The sequence below is a fragment of the Lutzomyia longipalpis genome, chromosome 1 (genome assembly GCF_024334085.1).
Source record: "Lutzomyia longipalpis isolate SR_M1_2022 chromosome 1, ASM2433408v1".
Lineage (NCBI taxonomy): Eukaryota > Metazoa > Arthropoda > Insecta > Diptera > Psychodidae > Lutzomyia > Lutzomyia longipalpis.
In genome coordinates this window covers 17,322,736-17,342,647 of record NC_074707.1, presented here as the reverse complement: position 1 = coordinate 17,342,647, position 19,912 = coordinate 17,322,736, and the positions used below count along the sequence as shown (strand labels likewise).

At 36.0% G+C, this 19,912-nt stretch overlaps 6 protein-coding genes across 6 annotated transcripts in view; 4 read left to right on the top strand and 2 right to left on the bottom strand.

Moving 5' to 3' along the window:
- Nucleotides 1-19,912, top strand: part of LOC129794187 (poly(A) RNA polymerase gld-2 homolog B-like) — a 255,708-nt gene that overhangs the window by 15,963 nt on the left and 219,833 nt on the right. The gene's annotated exons all lie outside the window — the stretch shown is intronic.
- Nucleotides 232-2,656, bottom strand: LOC129794426 (exocyst complex component 8). The gene is made up of 3 exons (XM_055835181.1): nucleotides 2,549-2,656; nucleotides 651-2,470; nucleotides 232-582 (listed from the first exon to the last, which is right to left on the bottom strand). The coding sequence occupies exons 1-3, from the start codon at nucleotides 2,604-2,606 to the stop codon at nucleotides 397-399; spliced, it is 2,064 nt and encodes a 687-aa protein (XP_055691156.1). The 5' UTR covers nucleotides 2,607-2,656; the 3' UTR covers nucleotides 232-396.
- On the top strand, nucleotides 1,437-4,349 carry LOC129794589 (uncharacterized). Its single transcript, XM_055835383.1, has 2 exons — nucleotides 1,437-3,243; nucleotides 3,308-4,349. Exons 1-2 carry the CDS (start codon nucleotides 3,052-3,054, stop codon nucleotides 4,175-4,177), a joined length of 1,062 nt encoding a protein of 353 aa, XP_055691358.1. The 5' UTR covers nucleotides 1,437-3,051; the 3' UTR covers nucleotides 4,178-4,349.
- On the top strand, nucleotides 4,319-5,241 carry LOC129794637 (39S ribosomal protein L47, mitochondrial). The gene is made up of 2 exons (XM_055835439.1): nucleotides 4,319-4,433; nucleotides 4,506-5,241. Exons 1-2 carry the CDS (start codon nucleotides 4,351-4,353, stop codon nucleotides 5,185-5,187), a joined length of 765 nt encoding a protein of 254 aa, XP_055691414.1. The 5' UTR covers nucleotides 4,319-4,350; the 3' UTR covers nucleotides 5,188-5,241.
- LOC129794672 (GTPase HRas) lies at nucleotides 6,425-16,564 on the bottom strand. Its single transcript, XM_055835488.1, has 4 exons — nucleotides 15,771-16,564; nucleotides 14,445-14,585; nucleotides 11,303-11,418; nucleotides 6,425-11,217 (listed from the first exon to the last, which is right to left on the bottom strand). Exons 1-4 carry the CDS (start codon nucleotides 15,907-15,909, stop codon nucleotides 11,041-11,043), a joined length of 573 nt encoding a protein of 190 aa, XP_055691463.1. The 5' UTR covers nucleotides 15,910-16,564; the 3' UTR covers nucleotides 6,425-11,040.
- Nucleotides 16,561-18,352, top strand: LOC129794666 (pyridoxine/pyridoxamine 5'-phosphate oxidase-like). The gene is made up of 3 exons (XM_055835474.1): nucleotides 16,561-16,683; nucleotides 16,744-16,900; nucleotides 16,970-18,352. Exons 1-3 carry the CDS (start codon nucleotides 16,635-16,637, stop codon nucleotides 17,493-17,495), a joined length of 732 nt encoding a protein of 243 aa, XP_055691449.1. The 5' UTR covers nucleotides 16,561-16,634; the 3' UTR covers nucleotides 17,496-18,352.

Below are 19,912 nucleotides of genomic sequence, written 5' to 3'. Positions count from 1 at the left end.
AGTATTATCTGATTCTCAACAAAACTAAGCATATCCAGTTTATTTCCATGAATAGATGGCTTATCATATGAGAGCGTGTAACTTCCTTCTTTGATCAAATAATGAGAGATTCAGAGAGAAAATGCGCAGCTTAGAATTTAAACTGTTTTCCTCAAAAACATTTACCAACAACCCTTCATATTGAATCACAAAAAATTGCGCAATGAGTTTTATCATGAATATTGCGTTGAATCATTTTTGGGGAATTTTATTGATCGCAAATATTAATTGAAAAACAATAAACGGCAGAGTCTTCTGAAGACTTGTAGAGATACTTGCAATGTTGAAGCGTGTGGATCAAACAATTGATGGGAATGCAAATAATGAAGTTTGCTGTGAAACATACTTTTTGTGGGGCTACAGGACTTCAGTTTGGTAGATACTGCGTGGCTTTGGCTTTGGGGGTTGTCCCGTTTTACCCGCCAGACCCTTCAGTTCAGGCAGAAGCTCACACGTCCTCCCGCTGGTTGTCTCAAAGAGAGCTATAGCAGCCGGAAGGACTTTCTCCACGAGGAACAGCTTGTTTCGACTTACAAAATTAAGCTGAAAAGAAAGTTTTAAGAAAAAAGTTAAAAGAGGGAAAAATTAATTTAAAATAAATTGAAAATTACATCAATTGCAGTTGAGGGATCAGCTTTGAGGTTGAATTGTGCCACAAAGAGCTCCTTTACGAGGACTTCAGCGTCGTATTTGAGTGTTTCGTACTTTGCCAGGGTGGCACAGCTGAGTGTGGTGACAAAGAACTGCCGGCAGAAGTTCACCGTGGACTGGGTGAGATTGATGAAGGTATCCCCCGTGATGAGAGGCTTAAGATTTATCCCGAAAACCTCGAATTCCTTCATTGTGCTCCTCAGAGCTTGTTTAGAGCGCAAATTGTACGGCTGCCAGTTGTCCTCGAGGCGCTGTGTTGCCCCAATGAGGCGCTCTTTAGCCTCAGCCAGGAGACCCTCGAGTGTGGGACGCAGTAAGCCCTCCATGTGGTAGCCAACATCCAGACCAACCTCTGTGAGACGCCCACACGGCACCCGAACGAGTTCAACGCAATTTGCAACCGCTTCGAGGTCTGTTCCCTTGCCCAGGTAGTGCTTGATGAGCTGCGATGCAAAATACTGAAGTTCCTGGTGGCACCACACCACTAAGCTAGCCGTACAAGCTGCCTGGGGACCAAAAGCGCCCACAAATTCCGCCACAACTTGCGCCAAGTCACAGAAGAAGATCTCAGCGACGCCCAAATTGTTCCTTCGCGCCTGTCGCTGAGCTGTCCGGATGGCTGTTGTACAAACCCCCAGGAGTGCCCCACAAGCCTCTCGGGACTTCTTCATCTCTGCCAGGAGCTTCAGAGGACGTCTGGCGGATCTCAGGGCGGCATGGAGGCTCCTACTTTGACTTGCAGACAACTCCAGCAGCAGCACACTCACCAGGGATGCTTTGAGATTCTTCATCTTCTCACGCATCTCATTGGCTCCGTGGAAGGCACTATCCCTCGCCAAATATTCCTCACATTTCTGCAACAGACTGAGGGTGTCCTCAAAGTGACGCTGAGCAATCAAAGCTTGAATCTCCTCCGGGGCAGAAGAGAGCCAATCTGGGGCGAAAATCAATGGAGTCGTGGCATGTTCTGCTGTGGGACTGAGAGTGGCATCACTGCAGAGGCTCATTGTGTCCACGACGGATTTCTGTCGTGTTGCCATGGGAGGCAGGGGAGCAGGGCCCTTCCTGTGCCGCTGATGACCCTTCATGCTGACCTCGAACTTTTCAATCCATTCCGCCTTAGCCGATGGGCTGATGCACTGGAAAATACGACTCCCATCGGGGGTGATGATATTTATTGCATTTCGCACTCCATCGAGGTCCCGGATGTTGATCACGGCCAACTTCTTTGCCTCATACTCTGCCAGGAATTCCAACTTCTTGTCATGCTTGACTTTTGCCACAATCAGCGTGTCGTTGAAGAGGAAAAGGTAGGTTCGACAGATGGGGCGATAATCGTTGGCATCCAATCCAATGAGTCCCCCCTCGTGGATGAAGGTTTTATTGTCCAGAACCCCACTGTACCCTGTCAGGCTTTCCCGGATGAGGGCAATTGTGTTGCGATTCTGCGTCTCTTCGTTCACACGGGAGTCCAATGATTTCGTCTGTGGCTCCTCAGGGGCTGAGTCAGCATCCAGGGGAACATTCCTCGGGTCATCCACAATATTGCTATCCCGCAGGGTGTTCAGGAGATTACGCTGCTCAATCAGAATGTGCGACAGTTGATACATTTCCGATTCCAAATGAGAGATCTCCTTTGCTGTGTCTATAAACTTCATATAATTCTCATAGACATGCTTCTTGAGGGCTGTGGACGTTTGATCACTGTACGTCTGAATCTTTGCTTTCCTCTGAAGCAATTCTGGACCTCCAACACATTCCTGAACAAGATCTCTGACGTCTGGAAAAAACATTTTTTACAATTAGTGGGCGTATAAATCTTCAAAATTGCATTGAAATAAGTAATTTGTCAACTTACGATCATCTGCTCGGAATGTCTTCCCATCAAACACGGTATTTGGGGAGGATTCAGGCATTTTTCCTGGATTCTCAGGATGTTTTGCAAAATATTTACCCCGTTGAAACTTCTTTGTTATGATTGATTGAGTCTTACGGATAATCTTACGACATGTCTGATGGATTTCTTCGAGAACTTCATAACTGAACCGAAAATTTTTGGCGGCTGTTTAGATTTTCTTATTTTATTTTATGTATTTTATTTTCCCTATTTAATAACAGTTTTCGCTGATTTCTTAGCTTTTCTTTCGATGATTTTCTTGTGAATTTTCAGGCAGAAAAAGCAAAAAGAAAAGCCATCATAACCTAACATAACATAAACAGATACAAAAGTTGCTGACACAGCTGACGAGGCGAATATTTGTTTTCCTCGAACACGTGTGACAGAGTGACAACCACGCCGGGATTTTCCTCAAGTTTTTATTTTGTGAATTTCCTGCAATTTCCACCGCGTAATCTGGCAAAATGGTCACCAAATTGGAGCTGAATAACTGCATGATCACCCTACGTGGCCAGGTGAAGCGGGCCAAGGTGCGTACAATCAGTAAACTCACGCGAAAGATCAAAAAATTTGAGCAGGGAAAGGTGAAGAACCCGGAAAATAAGAAATTGGACACTAAAATCAAGAAGTTTGGAGAGGAAATTGAAATCATTAAGGTAATTGAGATGCTTTTTATCCACCCTTATTGAGAACTGCTTAAAACTCTTCTTGATTTTGCAGGAAATCCATAATATCGACAATGTGAAGAAGCTCTTTTCCTTCAACAAGGATATAAAGAAGGTAATGGCCCACGTGAATGCCACCCCAGAAGAACGGGCAATGTGTAAGCTTCTGTACATGAATGAATTCCTGAAAACAGCCATTCTGGATGCAAAGAAGAAGCTCAGCTTGAGGGATGACGATGAGGAATGGGTGAAGCTTCTCTTCACAGATGGCAAACGCAAATTGCTCAAGAAGCAGAGAGCTTTAGAAAAGAAAGGAAAGAAAGTCGCAAACACAGAGTCTCCCACTAAGAAGACATCCGAAGATGGTTCAGGAAGTCCGCAAAAGGCAAAGAAGAAGAAGGTTAAGAAGGAACAAAAAGAATCATCTGGAAGTGAGGAAGGAGTAAAGAAGGCAAAGAAGGAACGCAAAGATTCCGCGGGAAGTCAAGAAGAGATGGAACCTGATCAAAGAGAAACAGCAGAATCAGCCACCAAGTCCGAAGTGCCATCCCCGAAGAAGAACAAGAAGGGCAAGAAAAATCAAAAGAACGAGGATAAGAGCGACAAAGTTTTGAAGATGAATGATAAGTCGAAGAAAATCCAGAAACCCAAAGGAAATGCCAAGAATTTCCCCGCCAAGAAGGGGAAGGACTTTAAGAAATTCAACGGAGATTCCAAACCACATCCTGGGAAGCCGAATAAATTCAATAAACCGAATAAACCCCAAAATGGATCTCCTGCAAAATTCAAACCTGGCGCCAAGAGGCCAGAAAAGGGTCAGAAGGTTGATAAAAAGGGACAGGATCACCCATCGTGGGAAGCAAAGAAGAAGCAAAAGCCCACAATTGCGCAATTTCAGGGAAAAAAGACTAAACTTGCGGATTAGAATGCATTCCGGGAACCATCCGGAAAGAGAATGATTATTTCATGAAATATGCTCCAACATAACCTCACTTTAAGTTTTCTTGACATTGCTGCCAAGCATTTCTTTTTAATCCAAAAATTCTTATTTGGATCGATGTAATTATAGAGAAATAAATTTTTATTAAGTTCAAGAATATGGGTTCTTTTGTTCGAGTTCTGGGCTGTTCGAGGTTGATCAGCAGAATACCCGGAAGGGCTGTTAAAAGAAGTATTCAGAGGTGAGACAACCGTCAGGGCCTACTGAGTCTTCCTGACAGGTTTTTTTTAATGAATTTCTCATCCTTTTGCAGTCCCCAAGTATGCCTTGGATTCCACACATCATCCACCAATAGAGATTTGATGGAGTTCTTCGATGATAAGAAGAACTGGGGTGAATTGGAAGTAAAGACCGGACGTGCTTGGACGAAGGATGAGCTGAGAATTAAATCCAATGCCGATCTCCACAAGCTCTGGTACGTCCTGCTCAAAGAACGCAATATGCTCATGACAATGGAGCATGAGTGCAATGAGCAAATTGAACCCTTCCCCAGTCCAGAGCGCGTGGATAAAGTTAAGATCTCCATGGAGAACCTCGAGATGGTTATCAGGGAAAGAAATCGTGCCTACCATCAACTGGAGACGGGAGAAACGGGCGAACGTCCCAGTCGTGTTATCACCGACGTGCTGGGCCTGGAGAAGGAGGTGCAACTCAATGAGTACGTTGTCCCTAAGACGGAGGCTGATGAGAAGGTCGTGGAGCGCGTTGAGAAGGACACAAAGAGATTCCTGTTGCTGTTGAATGAGCAGAAAACCATTGCAAGGACACGCGAGAGGCAGAGGAATCGGAATGAAGTCATGCATTTGCTCAGAAGATTCCCGCATCTGGACAAGAAAATGCTGGCTGAGAAGTATCCCGATGTGGACATAGATAAGCTCCTGGAGAAGGATATGTGTCGTGGGCATTATGTTCCGAATTCGCAGAATTCAAATTAGAGAGGCAAAAAACTAAACCAATTTGTAGATTCTGAATAAATTTCTTTAAGAAAATTCACAAATCTTTATTCTGGAAAATTAATCTTTCTTATTTGGAGGTAAGATTCAAGATCTCTCTTGGCCAGAGAATGCTCCTATCCTATGCTTGAGTAGCATTAGCAGAACAGAGTAAGTTTTTAGGGTTTTTAGGTGCCTTAAAACACCTTAACCTTTGGAATGCGGAGGCCTTGGTAGTTACGTAGAATGCGAAGGTGGGGTCGTTGAACGACCCCAAAAAGAAGGTCAATTTTCTCCCAAACTATACAACCTGGAGTTGTCGAGTTAGTGCCTATAGATTCCTTATATAGTCCTCTTGCACCCTGCACCACAAATTCACCGCCCTAAAATACTTAGAAGGAGATATTAGGGAAAAACATTTTTCAATCATTTTTCACAATTTCTTTTTGAGAAATTTGCCAAGAAAGTTAACCCCAACTGCAATTTTTTTTCACTCTTCCCCACATTCCCCTCACTTCCCGCAACGTGATAAATGGCAATATTTCTCGAATATTCTTTATTGTTTTGCACATTTACATACTTCTAATTATGTTTTATGTTGTTTATGCTCTAAGAAATTTTCCGCAGCATGACCGTTACACATTTGAATTCCCTTCTTCTACATTTTTCTTAATAACTTTTCTTGTGGTGGTCGGATTGAGGGGATTGAGCTGAAATTTTTACACAACCTCCTCAGATAACCAAGGAACTTATTTCCAAAAGATGGGAACGCTATCTTTTATATTTATTGAGTTATAGCACGAAATATAGCGCTGGGGTCGTTCAACGACCCCGCTCCGCATTCCAAGGGTTAAAAAATAAAACAATATTTTTAAACTTTAGAATGAATGGACCACGTTGGAAAAAAACTTTCTAAACGTTAGAAAAAATATATTTCAATATAAATTCTATCACCAAACTTTAGAAAAGAAAGTTTTTTAACGTTAGAAAAGAAATGTCAAACCTTAAAAAGAAAACGTCAAATGGTTGAAAAGGAAAGACTAATACGTTAGAAAAGAAACGTCAAACATTTGAAAAGAAATCTTAAACCGATTGCAAAAAACCTACCTAATGATAATGTAAAAATCTCTAAAGATTCTAAAGATAGATTAATAAACTTAATTTTAACGTTAGAAAAGAAATGCCAAAGGTTGAAAAATAAACCGCAGATGTTACACAAAATTCACATTAAAAAAAAGTCTTTTCTTGATTAGAAATTTATCATTTTATTCACTTTTTTATAATATTTGCATTACAACGATTAATATCATTATACAAATATATATATATCGTAAAACATAAACTATCCATAGTATTTTTTTTTAATTATGCTTTTCACAATTCTGTTTCAGAAATCTCTGTAATTTGCTGCAAAATCGCTGTGGGAAAATATAAAATCTGGCATAATTTAATAAGGAAATTCAGCAAAAAAAGTGAATGGATATCCTTTTCATCCACGTCAATAATTTTGCTGCACTTCCTCACCTGATTAAATTGCGCTTAGACAGACGCTTTAGCAAATAGACTCCTTCACAAGCTTTTTTTAAGCATTTTTTCTTGTGCAATTATTTTAATTTATTTTCTTTCACTTTATGCAGCATTTCTTGTGCCTATGTTGCTTGCTTTTATGTACAACAAGGAGCATTAAAAGTTGATGGCTCTCGAGGAGAGAATTAAAATGAAATTAAACCCTCTCTCTGTGCGTGAAAGTTTTTCTTTTTCATTTAAAATATTATGTGTATGAAGAAATTGAAAAGATTAACTTTGTTTAGTTAATAATTCTATATAATCCTTGTAATTATTTTCTTTTATTTAATAAAAATATTACTCTACTTTTTTTAATATTTTTTTTTCATAATCATTCATCATCAGCTTCGATTCTCCAGATTTTTTTTTAATTTCTTAAATTTTATTAAACCTATTTTAATTCTTCCACATATTTTTTCTCAATTATCATTTTCTTTTTTATTAAATTTATAATGTCTTGATAACATTCTTTTCTTAATTCTTTTTTTTCCTTATACAATTTCTCCATTTCCTGCGGAATATTTCTCGTCAATGTCTTACAATTTAAGAATTCTTAACTAATTTTCAAATCTTCTGGCACTTTAAATAGCTTATACATTTTTTTTCATTTAACTTTTATAATTTTATTTAGTGAGGAACAGATGAACAAAATATTTGAAGAGTTTTCTTTGAAAAAGATATTTTATCTTGTATTGAAAGGACTCTACTCACTTTTGTGTCGTCGTGATCTCATTAGAAAATGAAAAACATCATAGTACTTTCAGGAATTTTCTTTCACCTAGCATAGACTAACAAAAAATCTTTTAGAGCGTCGAAAAAACGTTCAAGACCAAATTTATCAGATTTAGAGGTTTTTCATTATTTTAACTGATATTTGCAAGTGATGTTATGCCATGTACAAAAGTGAGTCGACTCCTTTTTATAAAGGAATCTTCGAAAATAATTAATAAAAAGGGATATTTCTTGCAATTGCTTCAAGATTAAATGTAAAAATATTGCTAAAAAAAATATAGATTTAATTCTAAATCAATTCTTAAAAGAATTTCAAGAAATAAAAAAACAATTTTGGTTAAAAAATAATTTCTAATTATTAATTCTGGCAGTTTCTCTGCAAATATTCTATCCATCTGTTCTGGCCTTTGAGGAAAAGATTGTGTAATAAATTATTTAAGGAAATCCAAAAATTTTCACTCTCAAAAATAAATGTTAAATCTCCGATATTTTAGGAATTTTCTATGATATAAAAAAATCTAAATTTTTAAAGTATTAAACTAGAATAAAAAAAAAAGAGTCTAGTCTTCATAATTTCTATAAAATTTACCAAAAAAAAATGAAATCAACTTCTAATTAAAAAAATATTTAAAAGAAATTTTCATTAAAGGAAAAATTAATAAATTAAAACTTTTTTTTTTAAACAAGAACTAACATTTATAGAATGAAAATTCTTGGATCTCCTCACGCCTATTTCCATGGATTTGTGGACAAAAATCCACAAATTCTTTTTACTATAAAGAAGGGGAATTTTACAAATTTTATTTATTTTTTATCTCCTATCAATAGTGAAAGTGTGAAAAAATTTCTCTCTCAGTCAGCTTCTTGCTGATTCTAATTAGCATTTCCCATCTTTGCTCTCTCGCACGCGAATGAATCATCGCTTCTGTTGTGTAAAAACTGCGCGAGATTGTTTGGCAAAAATTTCAATATTAAATATTGTTTTAAACTTTTGCCTCTCACCCACAATTTTTTTTCTCTTTCATCTCTGTCGTTTTTTTTTCTCCCGTGAAAATTCACTCATTTTGAGCGATATTAGCTGTGATTCTTTCTTAAAAGAAGCACAGCTTCTGTGTACACTCCAAAATGCAAAGTCGTCAGATCGGGCTCAAACTTGGGATGAGCACGAATTAGGGTCCCCACATTCCAAAAAACGTATGCGCCAAAAATTGGTCCGGCCGGCCGTCCGGCCGTCCGTCCGGAACCTTTTGCTAAATTACAAGAGAACGGCAATAGATAGAGACTTGCGGTCAACGGCAAAGTTCATATATCGGGTGGAAGACATCCGATTATGAGGTCAAATCCAACCTCCCACCCCCCCGGCCGCCATTTTGAATAACCTCAAAATTTTGTTTTCGCTATATCTCAGCCGCTATTATAGCTAGAGGTCTGAAATTTTGATATGTTGTAGGGGTCATCAAGACCTTTCCAACGATACCTCATTTTTGAAAATCGGCCAAGCCGTTTAGTCAATATGGCCGCCACAATTTTTCATCGAAAATCGGCCATAACTCGAGAACGGCTTGACCAATTTTGATCAACTCGGGCTCAAATGAAAGATATTAACGAGCCCTACAACTGCTCGGAACATCGCAAGTTCAAAAAATGTCCGCAAGTGGCGCTAAAATCGAAAACAAAATTTTCGATGAGTTTTCGATGAATATCTCGAGCACCGCTTTATAGAATTGCTTCATATTTTGATATGTTATAGTTGACTATAATATCTATCACCATGCCAAAAATGAAGAAAATCTATGTAGCCGTTCCGGAGATATCGCGTTTTAAGGTTTACATGTCATATCTTGAGTTGCATAAGTCCAACGCCCCGCGAAGCGGGGCGTTTTATATATACACATATAAAATAAAATAAAATATATATATAAATGCATAGATATATACATTATATATATACATATAAAAATGGAAAGATAAAAATTAAATATAGCATGGATGGAACAGTATAAAGCGAAAGAACGGTAAGTAAAACTTACGGGCTGTGATTCTTTCTTTGTCAGTGAAATGTGAAATTGACGGAAAATTGAGGATGGGCAAATTTTGAGGAAGGCTTTCTCGCGTACCGAATCACAGCCAACGCCCACGATTAAGGCTTCTCACAAATTATCTGCGCGTTGGCTGTGATTCGGTGCGCGAGAAAGCCTTCCTCAAAATTTGCCCATCCTCAATTTTCCGTCAATTTCACATTTCACTGACAAAGAAAGAATCACAGCCCGTAAGTTTTACTTACCGTTCTTTCGCTTTATACTGTTCCATCCATGCTATATTTAATTTTTATCTTTGCAGTTTATATATATTTTTTTCTCCCACTGTAATTAGCATTTAATTAAAAATGTCTCACGTTCTTTTTATTTATTTTTTAATTTCACTAAAATACCACACATTGGGATTTTTTTTGTAAAAAATAAGATATAGAAGAAAGAAAGAAAAGTCAACATGAGATGAAATTTTGGGATTTGCTGCTTGCTAATCTTGCTAATCCATATTCACATAAACTATTCATTTCACAGAGAAGTATTTTCTCTGTTTGATTCGAAAGGAAAATATGGGGCGGGGGGTACGCGCGGGGGCATATTTAATTAAACTTTCCTAACTCACCCACAGTTTCTTCCACATCTTCCACTTCTTTCTCCACACATCCCTCTCTCTCTCTCCATCTCCTTGTCCTCACTGCCTCGTAATACTTTATACACAAGTTATAATCTTGCCTCCTAATCATCACCCTCTCACAGTTTATTCTTTCCCCGAAAAACCAAATATCTCTCTCTTTAATTTTCCCTCTTATTGTTTAATCATAAAATCTACTCGTTGGACAATTAAAATACTTTAAACTTATTTTATTACACAATTTGACAAATTGATCCGCTATTTTTTTTTGCTCCTTCTCCACCTTTTCTTCATTTTTTCTTCCTTTAAATGCTCCCTAATTCTATAATTTAAAATGATTAATATAGCTATACAAGTTCTCTCTTTTTTTTAAAGTCAAATTTTTCTTTTTCTTCCAAAAAGTCGATGAATTGTAATTGGATTTCAAAAAATGTGTGTGCTTTCCTTTTTTTTTTTGCTCAGCGTGTGCCCAGCCTTTGTATGTTCTTCCCCGTCGTGTTTACATTTTGAAGAAAATTTATATAGCTCACGACACGAACTAAACACAATTTTTTTCCCTCGTACTTTTCTCACATTCTAAACAATGTAGTATTCTATTTTTTCTCCACTTTGTGTTCTCCACGCACACATGGACACACAAAATTGTCTGAAAAATGAATATTTTTCTCACACACAAATTAATCATCAAGAGAAGAAAATATAATATCTATGTATATTTACTACAAAAACAATATTAAAAATAAAACAGTTGGCTCAAAAATTAAAAATTAAAAAAAAAGACATTACACGACAAAGAGAAAAAGACTTTTTTTTCTTTTTTTCTGTGAACTAGGCGCAAGAGTGGAGGGTAAAATTGTTTTCTGTTTTTTGTCTTGTAAAAAAAAAAGAAAAGAGAAATTAAAGCAGGACACACTTGAAACGACGGTGAGATCCATTTTTGGGATTTTTGCTCTTCTTCTTCCGTTGCTCCTTATCCTTACGAATCTCACGGACGAGCGTGTAAAATGCATCGTCAACACCCATCCTTGTCTTTGCTGACGTCTCTACGAAGGGAATTCCGTACTGCTTGGCCACCTACAACAACCCCACCAATCAATGTAAGCAAATGATTGTTTTTGCGTAAATCAACAGTGTGTGAGTCATTTTGTGTAAAACTTACATCTCTCGCTTGGCTCATATCAACGGCCCATGCTTGCAAATCACATTTGTTCCCCACCAAAACCATCGGCACTTCTTCTGCATCCTTTACACGCTTTATTTGCTCACGATATGTTCCTGCAGACAAGCAGAAAATAGAATAATGTGAGCTCAGCAAAAATTCAAAATAAATAAAACATTCATAGGGGGTGAAGAATATTATTTTTATATCGTACCTATTCAATATGAAAGCAGATATCTTGAAAAAAAAAGCTTTGCTCAAGAAAATCTCATAAAAGATGTGAAAAAAAAAACAAATATAAAAAGAGAATAGTCCGCCACTATCGCCCAATGCACTCAATAATACTGAGAATCTCAGATTTTCTTCAATATTTGTTTTTTTTTAAAGCTTTCATAGCATTTCTAGATACTCTAAAAATGCTGTTTAAAATACTTTTATGTTGAATTTTCCTCAATGTTTTTGGTGCTTTAGGATAAATCCTTCCGATTGCGTCAGCCAAGGGACGGTAGGTCAACCCAAACACATCCTTTCAATTTTAGGCGCCAGAGCTTTCGACGCTACTGTGCGTCTTCCTCAGTGGTCAATTGTGTCTTTGTTTGGGAATCGTCGAACGTCCAATTTTCTCTGATCATGCGGATTTTCATGTAGGGGAATTCTCTTTTTTCTTGATTTTCTTTCACTGTACTTTAACTGACTTTTCTTTGGCAATTATCTAAGGCAGAACTGAAGCGTCGAAAGCTCTGGCCCCTAAAATTGAAAGGATGTGTTTGGGTTGACCTACCGTCCCTAGGCTGACGCAATCGGAAGGATTAATCCTAAAGCACCAAAAACATAAAATTTCCGTCAGATTCATCCCGAGTTTCCTCAATGTTCTTAACATTAAAAATCAAAGCATCAATCTCTTAGGCCTTTTAAGTATCTAATTAAGTTCTTTTAACATTTCAAAGTTAAATATTTTATTCAAGTGTAAGATAAACTTTAATTTTAATTTCTAAATTTAAATTTAAATAATTTCTGTTTGATTAATTAATTTTTAACCTATTAACTGGGTTCGCGATCAATCTAGCGAGCTGATTGAAGTAAAAATAAGTTTCATGGGTTCCTTTGAGCTCAAATAAGACAATTTTAGCAAAAAAAATGTCCTTTTTTGACCATAAAATAATCAGAGATTGTAAAGGCATAGTCCAGTACTAATTTGCACTTAATATTCATAAAATAAGTATACAAAATAAAACATTTTCAAAATCGAGCCTTTGACCCAATAGATCTGAAAGGGTTAAACTTCAGTTTTTTCTAAAAATACTTTTAGTAAAGAAATATAAATAGAAATAAGAATGTTTTTTAAATAAGTAAACAGACTCTTTAATGACTTATTTTATGTAAATTGATTTATCAAATACAATAAATCAAAAACAAATCTTTATCAAGTGATTGAATATCAAATATTTGTCAAAAAAGGCTTATTGTGGATTTTTCACATTACTTAAACATAAAATACATTTTTAATTTTATCATGAATACTTTTCAAACATACTCAAATCAATTTATTATCAAAGATAGCCCTTAAAGCAACCGAATAATTTGTAAATAAACTTTAATTGAAGAACAAGAATACGTGTCAAAGAACAATCCCATAGTTAGTTAATAAATTCGAATAAATAATTAAGGGTTAGCTACCCTATTGCTTTGGATGTTAAGCTGCGGTGCGTGTTCACTTTGAACAGGTAAATCAAATCAATGATTTATACAGATTTATTTCTTTTTGATAAGTTAATTAAACGCCTTAAACACCTATATATCTAGGAAAGTAATTTTATTAAAATATTTTAGGAATATTGTGAAAACTGAACTTCATTTTAAAACTTTCTCTTGTTTATTCGGTCCTATTTAGGGACCAAGAAGTCCTTGAAATCTTTGAATTTTTTTCTGAAATTTCTACAATTTCAAGGATATCTTATTTGCTGAATACTTATATTGTCAATTAAGAAGATTTCTTATCTTTACTAACAATTTTAATAAAATTATACCAAAAATTCCAATACAAATATTTTTTTCTTTGAAAAGCATCTATAAAATGATTTTTTTAAAGACATTTTGAAGCAAATATGTAAATCATATCCAAAAATATTTATTAAAAATCCTCAAAAATATATTTATGTAATTATAAAAATTATTTTAGTTGTAGCCACAAAAAATACAAAAAAAAAACAATCCCAGACATATTTTCCGAGAAATCCTCAATAAATAAATATCTTCTGATGTTTACAGAATGTCTAGAAAAATTATATAAATATTGCTAATCTCACAAATAAATTGATACTAATCACTCGAGGCGCCTAAATCTGCTATCAGGCACATTTTATGTCAAATAATTAACAAAAAGAAACAAATAATCATCATTCCGCCAATATATATAGTGAGACACTTCGTAATGTCTAAGTAATCTCTTCCTGATAATACCCCCCAAAAAATTGTTATTTTCTTCTTACTCTCAGTTATATTGATGCAAGGATCTAAGAATAGCGCAACAATCTCATGGAATTCAAGAGAAAAGAAAAAAGAAAATTCACACACTGTCGCGGAAATAATAAACTTGAGTGCAAAAATTCTCTCGATTAATTTGGAGAAATGTGAATTCTCTGGAGGTGACTCAATAATAAATTCCCTCTTCAATTAAATAAAGTAGTAATGGAATACAATGACAAATATGATTGGGGTCTGTATGTGCTTCTATTTATCGAAAAATCATCTATAAAATCCACACACATTGAGCGATATTGCCGACAAATACGATGGGGACCGTGAAAGCAATAAAAAGCACCTTATCTCTGTGCATTGAAAAAAAAGACTCTGAACCATCAAATAGAATTTTTAGCAAAGCCCATTCTCGCGCACATTTGACGGCAGACCGAGTGAAGGCATATTGTTATTGTGGAATCAATTGAAAAGGAGAAATTCCAACAAAATACTTTTGTTGTTGATGCATGAATTAATCAATTTGCGTTCTGTGTCACCGCATTTATGGTGCGCGACTCCACCCACAAGAAAGTTCAATTTTAGCTGGCAAATTGTATGTAGTATTATTTACATAATACTTTTGCCCCGAGAATTTGGGAGATGTGATTGACATTTTCTCTCTTACCTATATCTTCGAAACTTTTGGCACTGTTGACTGCAAACACAAGAAGGAATCCCTCTCCTGTTCGCATGTACTGATCCCTCATTGCGGAGTACTCCTCTTGCCCAGCTGTATCCAAGATATCCAATAGGCAAGTCTCACCATCTGCAAAAGGGGACAAGAGTGAGACAGGAGAACAAGGGGAGAATGTTGCATTATTCCACACACAAATACACTCTGAATTTTCTTCTCTTTGTCTCATTATATTGTATTTTGCCCCGCAGCATCTTTAGCATCTTCATTGCTCACACTCAATCTCCTCGTTGCTTTTATTCCATCAATCGCCGCAGTCTCTGAGCTTTGCCTCTTAATATGCTCAATCTCGCACTTTCTTCATCTCCTCAGTCGGGATGAGTAATTTTATTGACTTTTCCAATCATTTTTTATTTATTCGAATTTCTCTTTTAAAGAACTTTTTAAGCTTTTAGAAATTCAAAAGGAGTTTATTCGTTTTTTTTTTAGTATGAGAAGACTTTTAAGTTTAAGAAAAATTAAGGTATGACTGATTTTTTAGAGAATAAAAAATATTTAAAAATCATCAAAGAACTGAAAGGAACTTCTTATTTTCTCAAAGTGAAAAGTTGGGAAAATCTCCTAAAAAAATTAGCTAAAAAATGCAAAGAAACGACGTCACTGATGTACTTTTTACAATTTTAAATGCACAGAAAGCATTATTTGTTAAAAATAATCGATGAAATTAGGAAGAAACTTACAAAATAAAATAAGATTTATAAGGTTTACGTTTAGGTCTTTTAAGAAACATTCAATCAACGATGCTTGAAACTAAAGAAGTTTAAGATCTTCACTTCAATTTGATTAAAACACAAAATTTTCTAATCTTTAGATATAAAATTTATGATCAAATCGCATAATACGATGATTTGCCTGGCAATGAACTTCTCTACGCTCTTTAGGATGTTTAATAAGAAAAGCCCGAAAAGCCTTTCTTCCAAATTAAGATCAACAAGCTGAGCCAAGCCTATTGACTCCCTCAGAGCGTGTGGTGCTCTACTAATGTAAACCAATAACAACCAAACGGGCATCCTGCGAATTGGCATTGACTCAGCTTCCGACTTTTCTACAAAAACTCGTGAAAAATATTCTATGTGCGAAGGCAGATTGAGAAAAAAAGCTCGTATGCGGGGAGCTACGACGGAGATGGCATGAAAGAGCAACAATCTGCCCATTTTCGTGGCGCCACACGAATGAAAGAGACAAATGGTGCGCATGGGAGTCACACGCATTTTTTGGGGCGACTTTTGCGGAAAATTCCGGGAATGCAAAACTCACCGATGACTACTTGCTTCCTGTAGGAGTCCTCAATGGTGGGATCGTACTCGTCCACAAAGTGATTCTGTATCAATTGAATGGTGAGGGCGGATTTGCCAACGCCACCAGCTCCCACAACCACCAATTTGTATTCCGTCATCTTGGCCTTCTCTGTCCTCCTCCGCGGGGCGCCGTCCGTTCCGGAAAATCACCTCACACCTCCTCCTGTCCGTTGGTAGTGGAATCTCCCACCGAGTGGCAATCCTCGATGCCCTTCCGGGCACTTTTCTGCACACACTTTCGCCGGGAAGGGGACCTTCTCTCGTTTAGAAGAAGTGGAGCTGTGCGATGACAAATGGGCGAGAGAACCCACCCAATATATCAACTTTGTCGGAGACTTGCTCTTTCAGCACCGCTGGTCGCACCAACAGCCCAATTTTATGCCCTCACGTGCCCTTTCCACACTCCCCAATACTTTCTGGCCAATTTCCTCACGCTTTTCCCGTCCAAACATCCAAAATAAATGCAACAAATTGGCCAATTGTGGATGGAAAAAGGGTGGAAAAGGAAAAAAAAACAACACACTTTATGTCACTTTTTCTTCACGAATTTTTCATTCACTATTTTCACTGTTCACGCACACGCTACCTCCACTTCAGCACACACTGCACATTCCTTGGGGTTTGTTGAACAAGACGCCACTCCCAAACATTCAATCTCACGGGTTTTTCTCACAAATATTGTTGCGGAAAACTATATCGCGACAGATTTTACGACTCCTTGCGAATGCGACGAATGCGGCGAATACGGCGAAGTGGATTTTGACAGTAGTTGTCACTGCGAGAAAAAAACATTGATTTTTCAATTTTTCTCCAGCAATTTTTAATGCGTTTTTTGCGACAATTTTCCAAAATGGCCACACCTGAGGTATCCGGTAAGTTAATCCCGTGGGATTGGATTAGCAAATTCTTGTGCTAAAATGAAAATTCATTAGGACTACGATATAAATATCTCGAAAGAAAGGAAGCCTTCAAGGAAGACAGTCTCAAGAAGAAGGAACCATTCTCATTGTTCCGGGAATGGTTTGAGGAGGCTCTCCACGATAAGGTTATCGAAGAACCCAATGCTATGTGTCTGTCCACCGTAGACAGGTGAGATTTTGTCGTTTTTTTGTGACTAATACGAGAGCAAAAGATTCAATAAAAAAATCTATTTCACAGCACTGGTCAGGTGTCGTCACGGTATGTCCTGATGAAGGGCTACACAGATGAAGGGATAAGCTTCTTTACAAACTACGATAGCCGCAAAGCCAGGGAGATGCTTTGTAATCCAAAGGTGGCCCTGAATTTCTACTGGTTTGCCCACAAGAGGCAGATTCGCGTTGAAGGGACTGTGTCGAAGGTAAGTGCAGAGGAATCTGAGGAGTACTTCCGCTCCAGACCGATTGATAGTCAAATGAGTGCTGCAGCTAGTCAGCAGAGTGAGAAGGTACCCAGTAGGGCACATCTCGATGAGCTTGTTGAGGGTGTCCGGAAGCAAACGGAAGCCAATGAGGGCAAAGTTCCAATGCCAAATTGGGGCGGCTACTTTGTCAAGCCTCATCGTTTTGAGTTCTGGCAGGGACAGTCCAATAGACTGCACGATCGTATAATCTTCAGACGCTCCCCCGGGGTGGAGAAAGAAGTGGATGGTACGCTGACCAAGCAGGGTGATAATGGGTGGGTGTTTGAGCGACTCGCTCCATAAATTTTTCCTCGCAAAATTCCAAAGAAAACGTCTTCCAAATCTTTGTTATACACGCAAAAAAATAAAATAAATGGCTGAGATGAACAAACAACTTGAGATACCTGATAAGGGATGAGAAGAGTGTCTAAAAATAGACATTGTAACGAAGTAATTCCATTACGGATAAAAGCATAGAAATAAAACACTGTGCCAATTGAAGAACTAAATGCGGTAGATTGTGTATTTTATTTCTCACAAAAGGAATAAAGAGAGGAGAGGATTTGTGGGAATAAAAATCAACTTCACAAAAATTCGGAGATCATGTGTGGGTGGATAAATTAGCTACAACAGTAACCATTTTCATTTTAAATTTAAGACATAATTTTTTTTAAGCTACATTTCTTGGATTTCTTTTTTTTTCTTTCTTACTGTATTGCTCTCAAGAAGATTATCGCTGGAAACACATTTTCCTCTAAAGAAGTATACTCATCTGTTGAATACTTTATGCTGGATGTTTGTTTTACATTAAATGGCAATTTGGGTACATTATACACATTTTTCTTTCCTTCAACACGTTTCACTTTTTGGTTCCATCAGAAAAGGTTGACATTATGCTATTTCTTCCTTAAATATTCATCTCACATCTTTTTTTATTTTATTTAATTTTTCATTTCTAAAGAGAGGTGACTGCAAAAATATCACAGTTTTACACTATTCAGCAGTCTTGGTTTAAAATTTAGAGATAGATTTTTCATTTTTAGTTTTCACACAAATTATTTTATTATGTACGATTGGAAAAGAAGGTGTGGAACTCTAGTTTATCATTTCTACCACATATTCTGTGAATTTGAATTTAATAAAAAGGAAATTTTAAAGAATTTTAAAAGTTTTCACAATTTTCGAGGAGAAGAAATTAATGTTTTTGTCTTTTTTATTGATAAAATGTCTTGAAAAAGGAAGCTTAATTAAAATTTTCATGCGAAGAAAGACCTCTTTGACACACGAGACACGAAATCTTGTAGAAGATTGAAACTTTGATAAAGCCGAATTTTCCCAGCTATTTGAATATTTTGCATTCTTTACATTACAAGATTATGCTGGTCCGTTATATTTCCTTAAAGTAAGTATTTTAACAGGCTTGAATAGCCTCCTTTTGATAAACCTTATTTAATATTTTTGTTCAATTTGAATCAATTAGGCTTTAAAGGCTCTAAGACGTGCATTAATTCATTTTTAAAATTTTAGTTAATTTTATGGTTTTCTTGCTCCTCATGGAACTGAAAAACTTTTAAAATTCTTTTAAAATTTCCATTTTAGAATTTCACATTTAAAAACTTAAGCAAAGAGGCTCAATTAGACATTCAAAAACGGATTTTTAAGAGTAGTTCTTCTATTACTAAGAAAATATCCTTTCTGCAATTCTTTTTTAATAAAAAATAAAAGAAATAAATTTTGAATATTAAAGGTGAGCTATTTTGAAAAATTTTCTTTGAAATTCAATATTTGAATTAAGAAAAAAAATCATTTAAAAAAATCACTCAATAAAAAAATCTACAAAGTTCCTGATGAAAAATAGTTTATCTAATTTATTCTTCTGTGAACTTTCATTGCAATCTAAGAAATATCTAAGAATTTCAACATTCTAAAATATTTTTCTGCGTTTCGATGCTATGTTAAAAGGAATAAAAAAAAAGTTAAATAATTTACGTTGCTTTGTTTTTTTAATTGATTCATCATCGATGCAGGAATACATTTTACTATAATCAACTCGGGGATGTTTTCTCTGAACTGCTAAGTGAATCTCTCTCTAAATACTCTTAAGAAGAACCATGTCATTTTACCCGTAATGCGGTAGTTTAGTAGAGATTAACAATTTGTAATTCTGTGTTAGTACAGCTATATATAACATACAATTTTCTCCCGCTCACAATTTTTTTATGAGAATTACATAAAATGAAAATATGTAGGTAAATAAATAAAATGTAATTTTCGTTGGTTTTTGGTCCTCAAATATGTCGTAACGGGAGAGATGGGGGATGAAAATATCATTTATGTAATTGCTGACTGTGAGAGTATAAGAGGATGAAAATTATATATAAATACATTTTTCATTAAATACGGAAAATTCTCATCTCTATGGAATGTTTAAATAAATTTTCAGCATTGTCACACAAGGAAAATTAAAATATCTTTTTTTTTTTAATTCACATTTTATGTATAATATTTATATATTTTTTAATTTGTAGTTTTTCTTGATTCACTACAACTTGTTTAAAAGGCAATTTTATCTCATTTACTTTTCTATACTCTTTGCCGCTTTGTTCTACATTTGACTTCTCTATGGTTGGGAAATTCAAAAGAGTATGTTTATTTTTTTTTCTTTCAATAGCAGAATGATCTCTGCGCCATCATCCTTTTGTTCTCTTCTAATTAATTAT

Excerpts from the sequence above, each read along its gene's own strand:
- LOC129794426 (XM_055835181.1), bottom strand. The coding sequence starts at position 2,606 with ATGCCTGAATCCTCCCCAAATACCGTGTTTGATGGGAAGACATTCCGA. Across the intron at positions 2,471-2,548 it reads GACATTCCGAGCAGATGATC|ACGTCAGAGATCTTGTTCAG; the intron begins GTAAGTTGACAA and ends TGTTTTTTCCAG. Across the intron at positions 583-650 it reads ATCCCTCAACTGCAATTGAT|CTTAATTTTGTAAGTCGAAA; the intron begins GTAATTTTCAAT and ends CTTTCTTTTCAG.
- LOC129794672 (XM_055835488.1), bottom strand. The coding sequence starts at position 15,909 with ATGACGGAATACAAATTGGTGGTTGTGGGAGCTGGTGGCGTTGGCAAA. Across the intron at positions 14,586-15,770 it reads CAGGAAGCAAGTAGTCATCG|ATGGTGAGACTTGCCTATTG; the intron begins GTGAGTTTTGCA and ends CCCCTTTTGCAG. Across the intron at positions 11,419-14,444 it reads CAAAAGTTTCGAAGATATAG|GAACATATCGTGAGCAAATA; the intron begins GTAAGAGAGAAA and ends GCTTGTCTGCAG.
- LOC129794666 (XM_055835474.1), top strand. The coding sequence starts at position 16,635 with ATGCGTTTTTTGCGACAATTTTCCAAAATGGCCACACCTGAGGTATCC. Across the intron at positions 16,684-16,743 it reads GGCCACACCTGAGGTATCCG|GACTACGATATAAATATCTC; the intron begins GTAAGTTAATCC and ends AAAATTCATTAG. Across the intron at positions 16,901-16,969 it reads TGTCTGTCCACCGTAGACAG|CACTGGTCAGGTGTCGTCAC; the intron begins GTGAGATTTTGT and ends TCTATTTCACAG.
- LOC129794589 (XM_055835383.1), top strand. The coding sequence starts at position 3,052 with ATGGTCACCAAATTGGAGCTGAATAACTGCATGATCACCCTACGTGGC. Across the intron at positions 3,244-3,307 it reads AGGAAATTGAAATCATTAAG|GAAATCCATAATATCGACAA; the intron begins GTAATTGAGATG and ends TTGATTTTGCAG.
- LOC129794637 (XM_055835439.1), top strand. The coding sequence starts at position 4,351 with ATGGGTTCTTTTGTTCGAGTTCTGGGCTGTTCGAGGTTGATCAGCAGA. Across the intron at positions 4,434-4,505 it reads GTTAAAAGAAGTATTCAGAG|TCCCCAAGTATGCCTTGGAT; the intron begins GTGAGACAACCG and ends ATCCTTTTGCAG.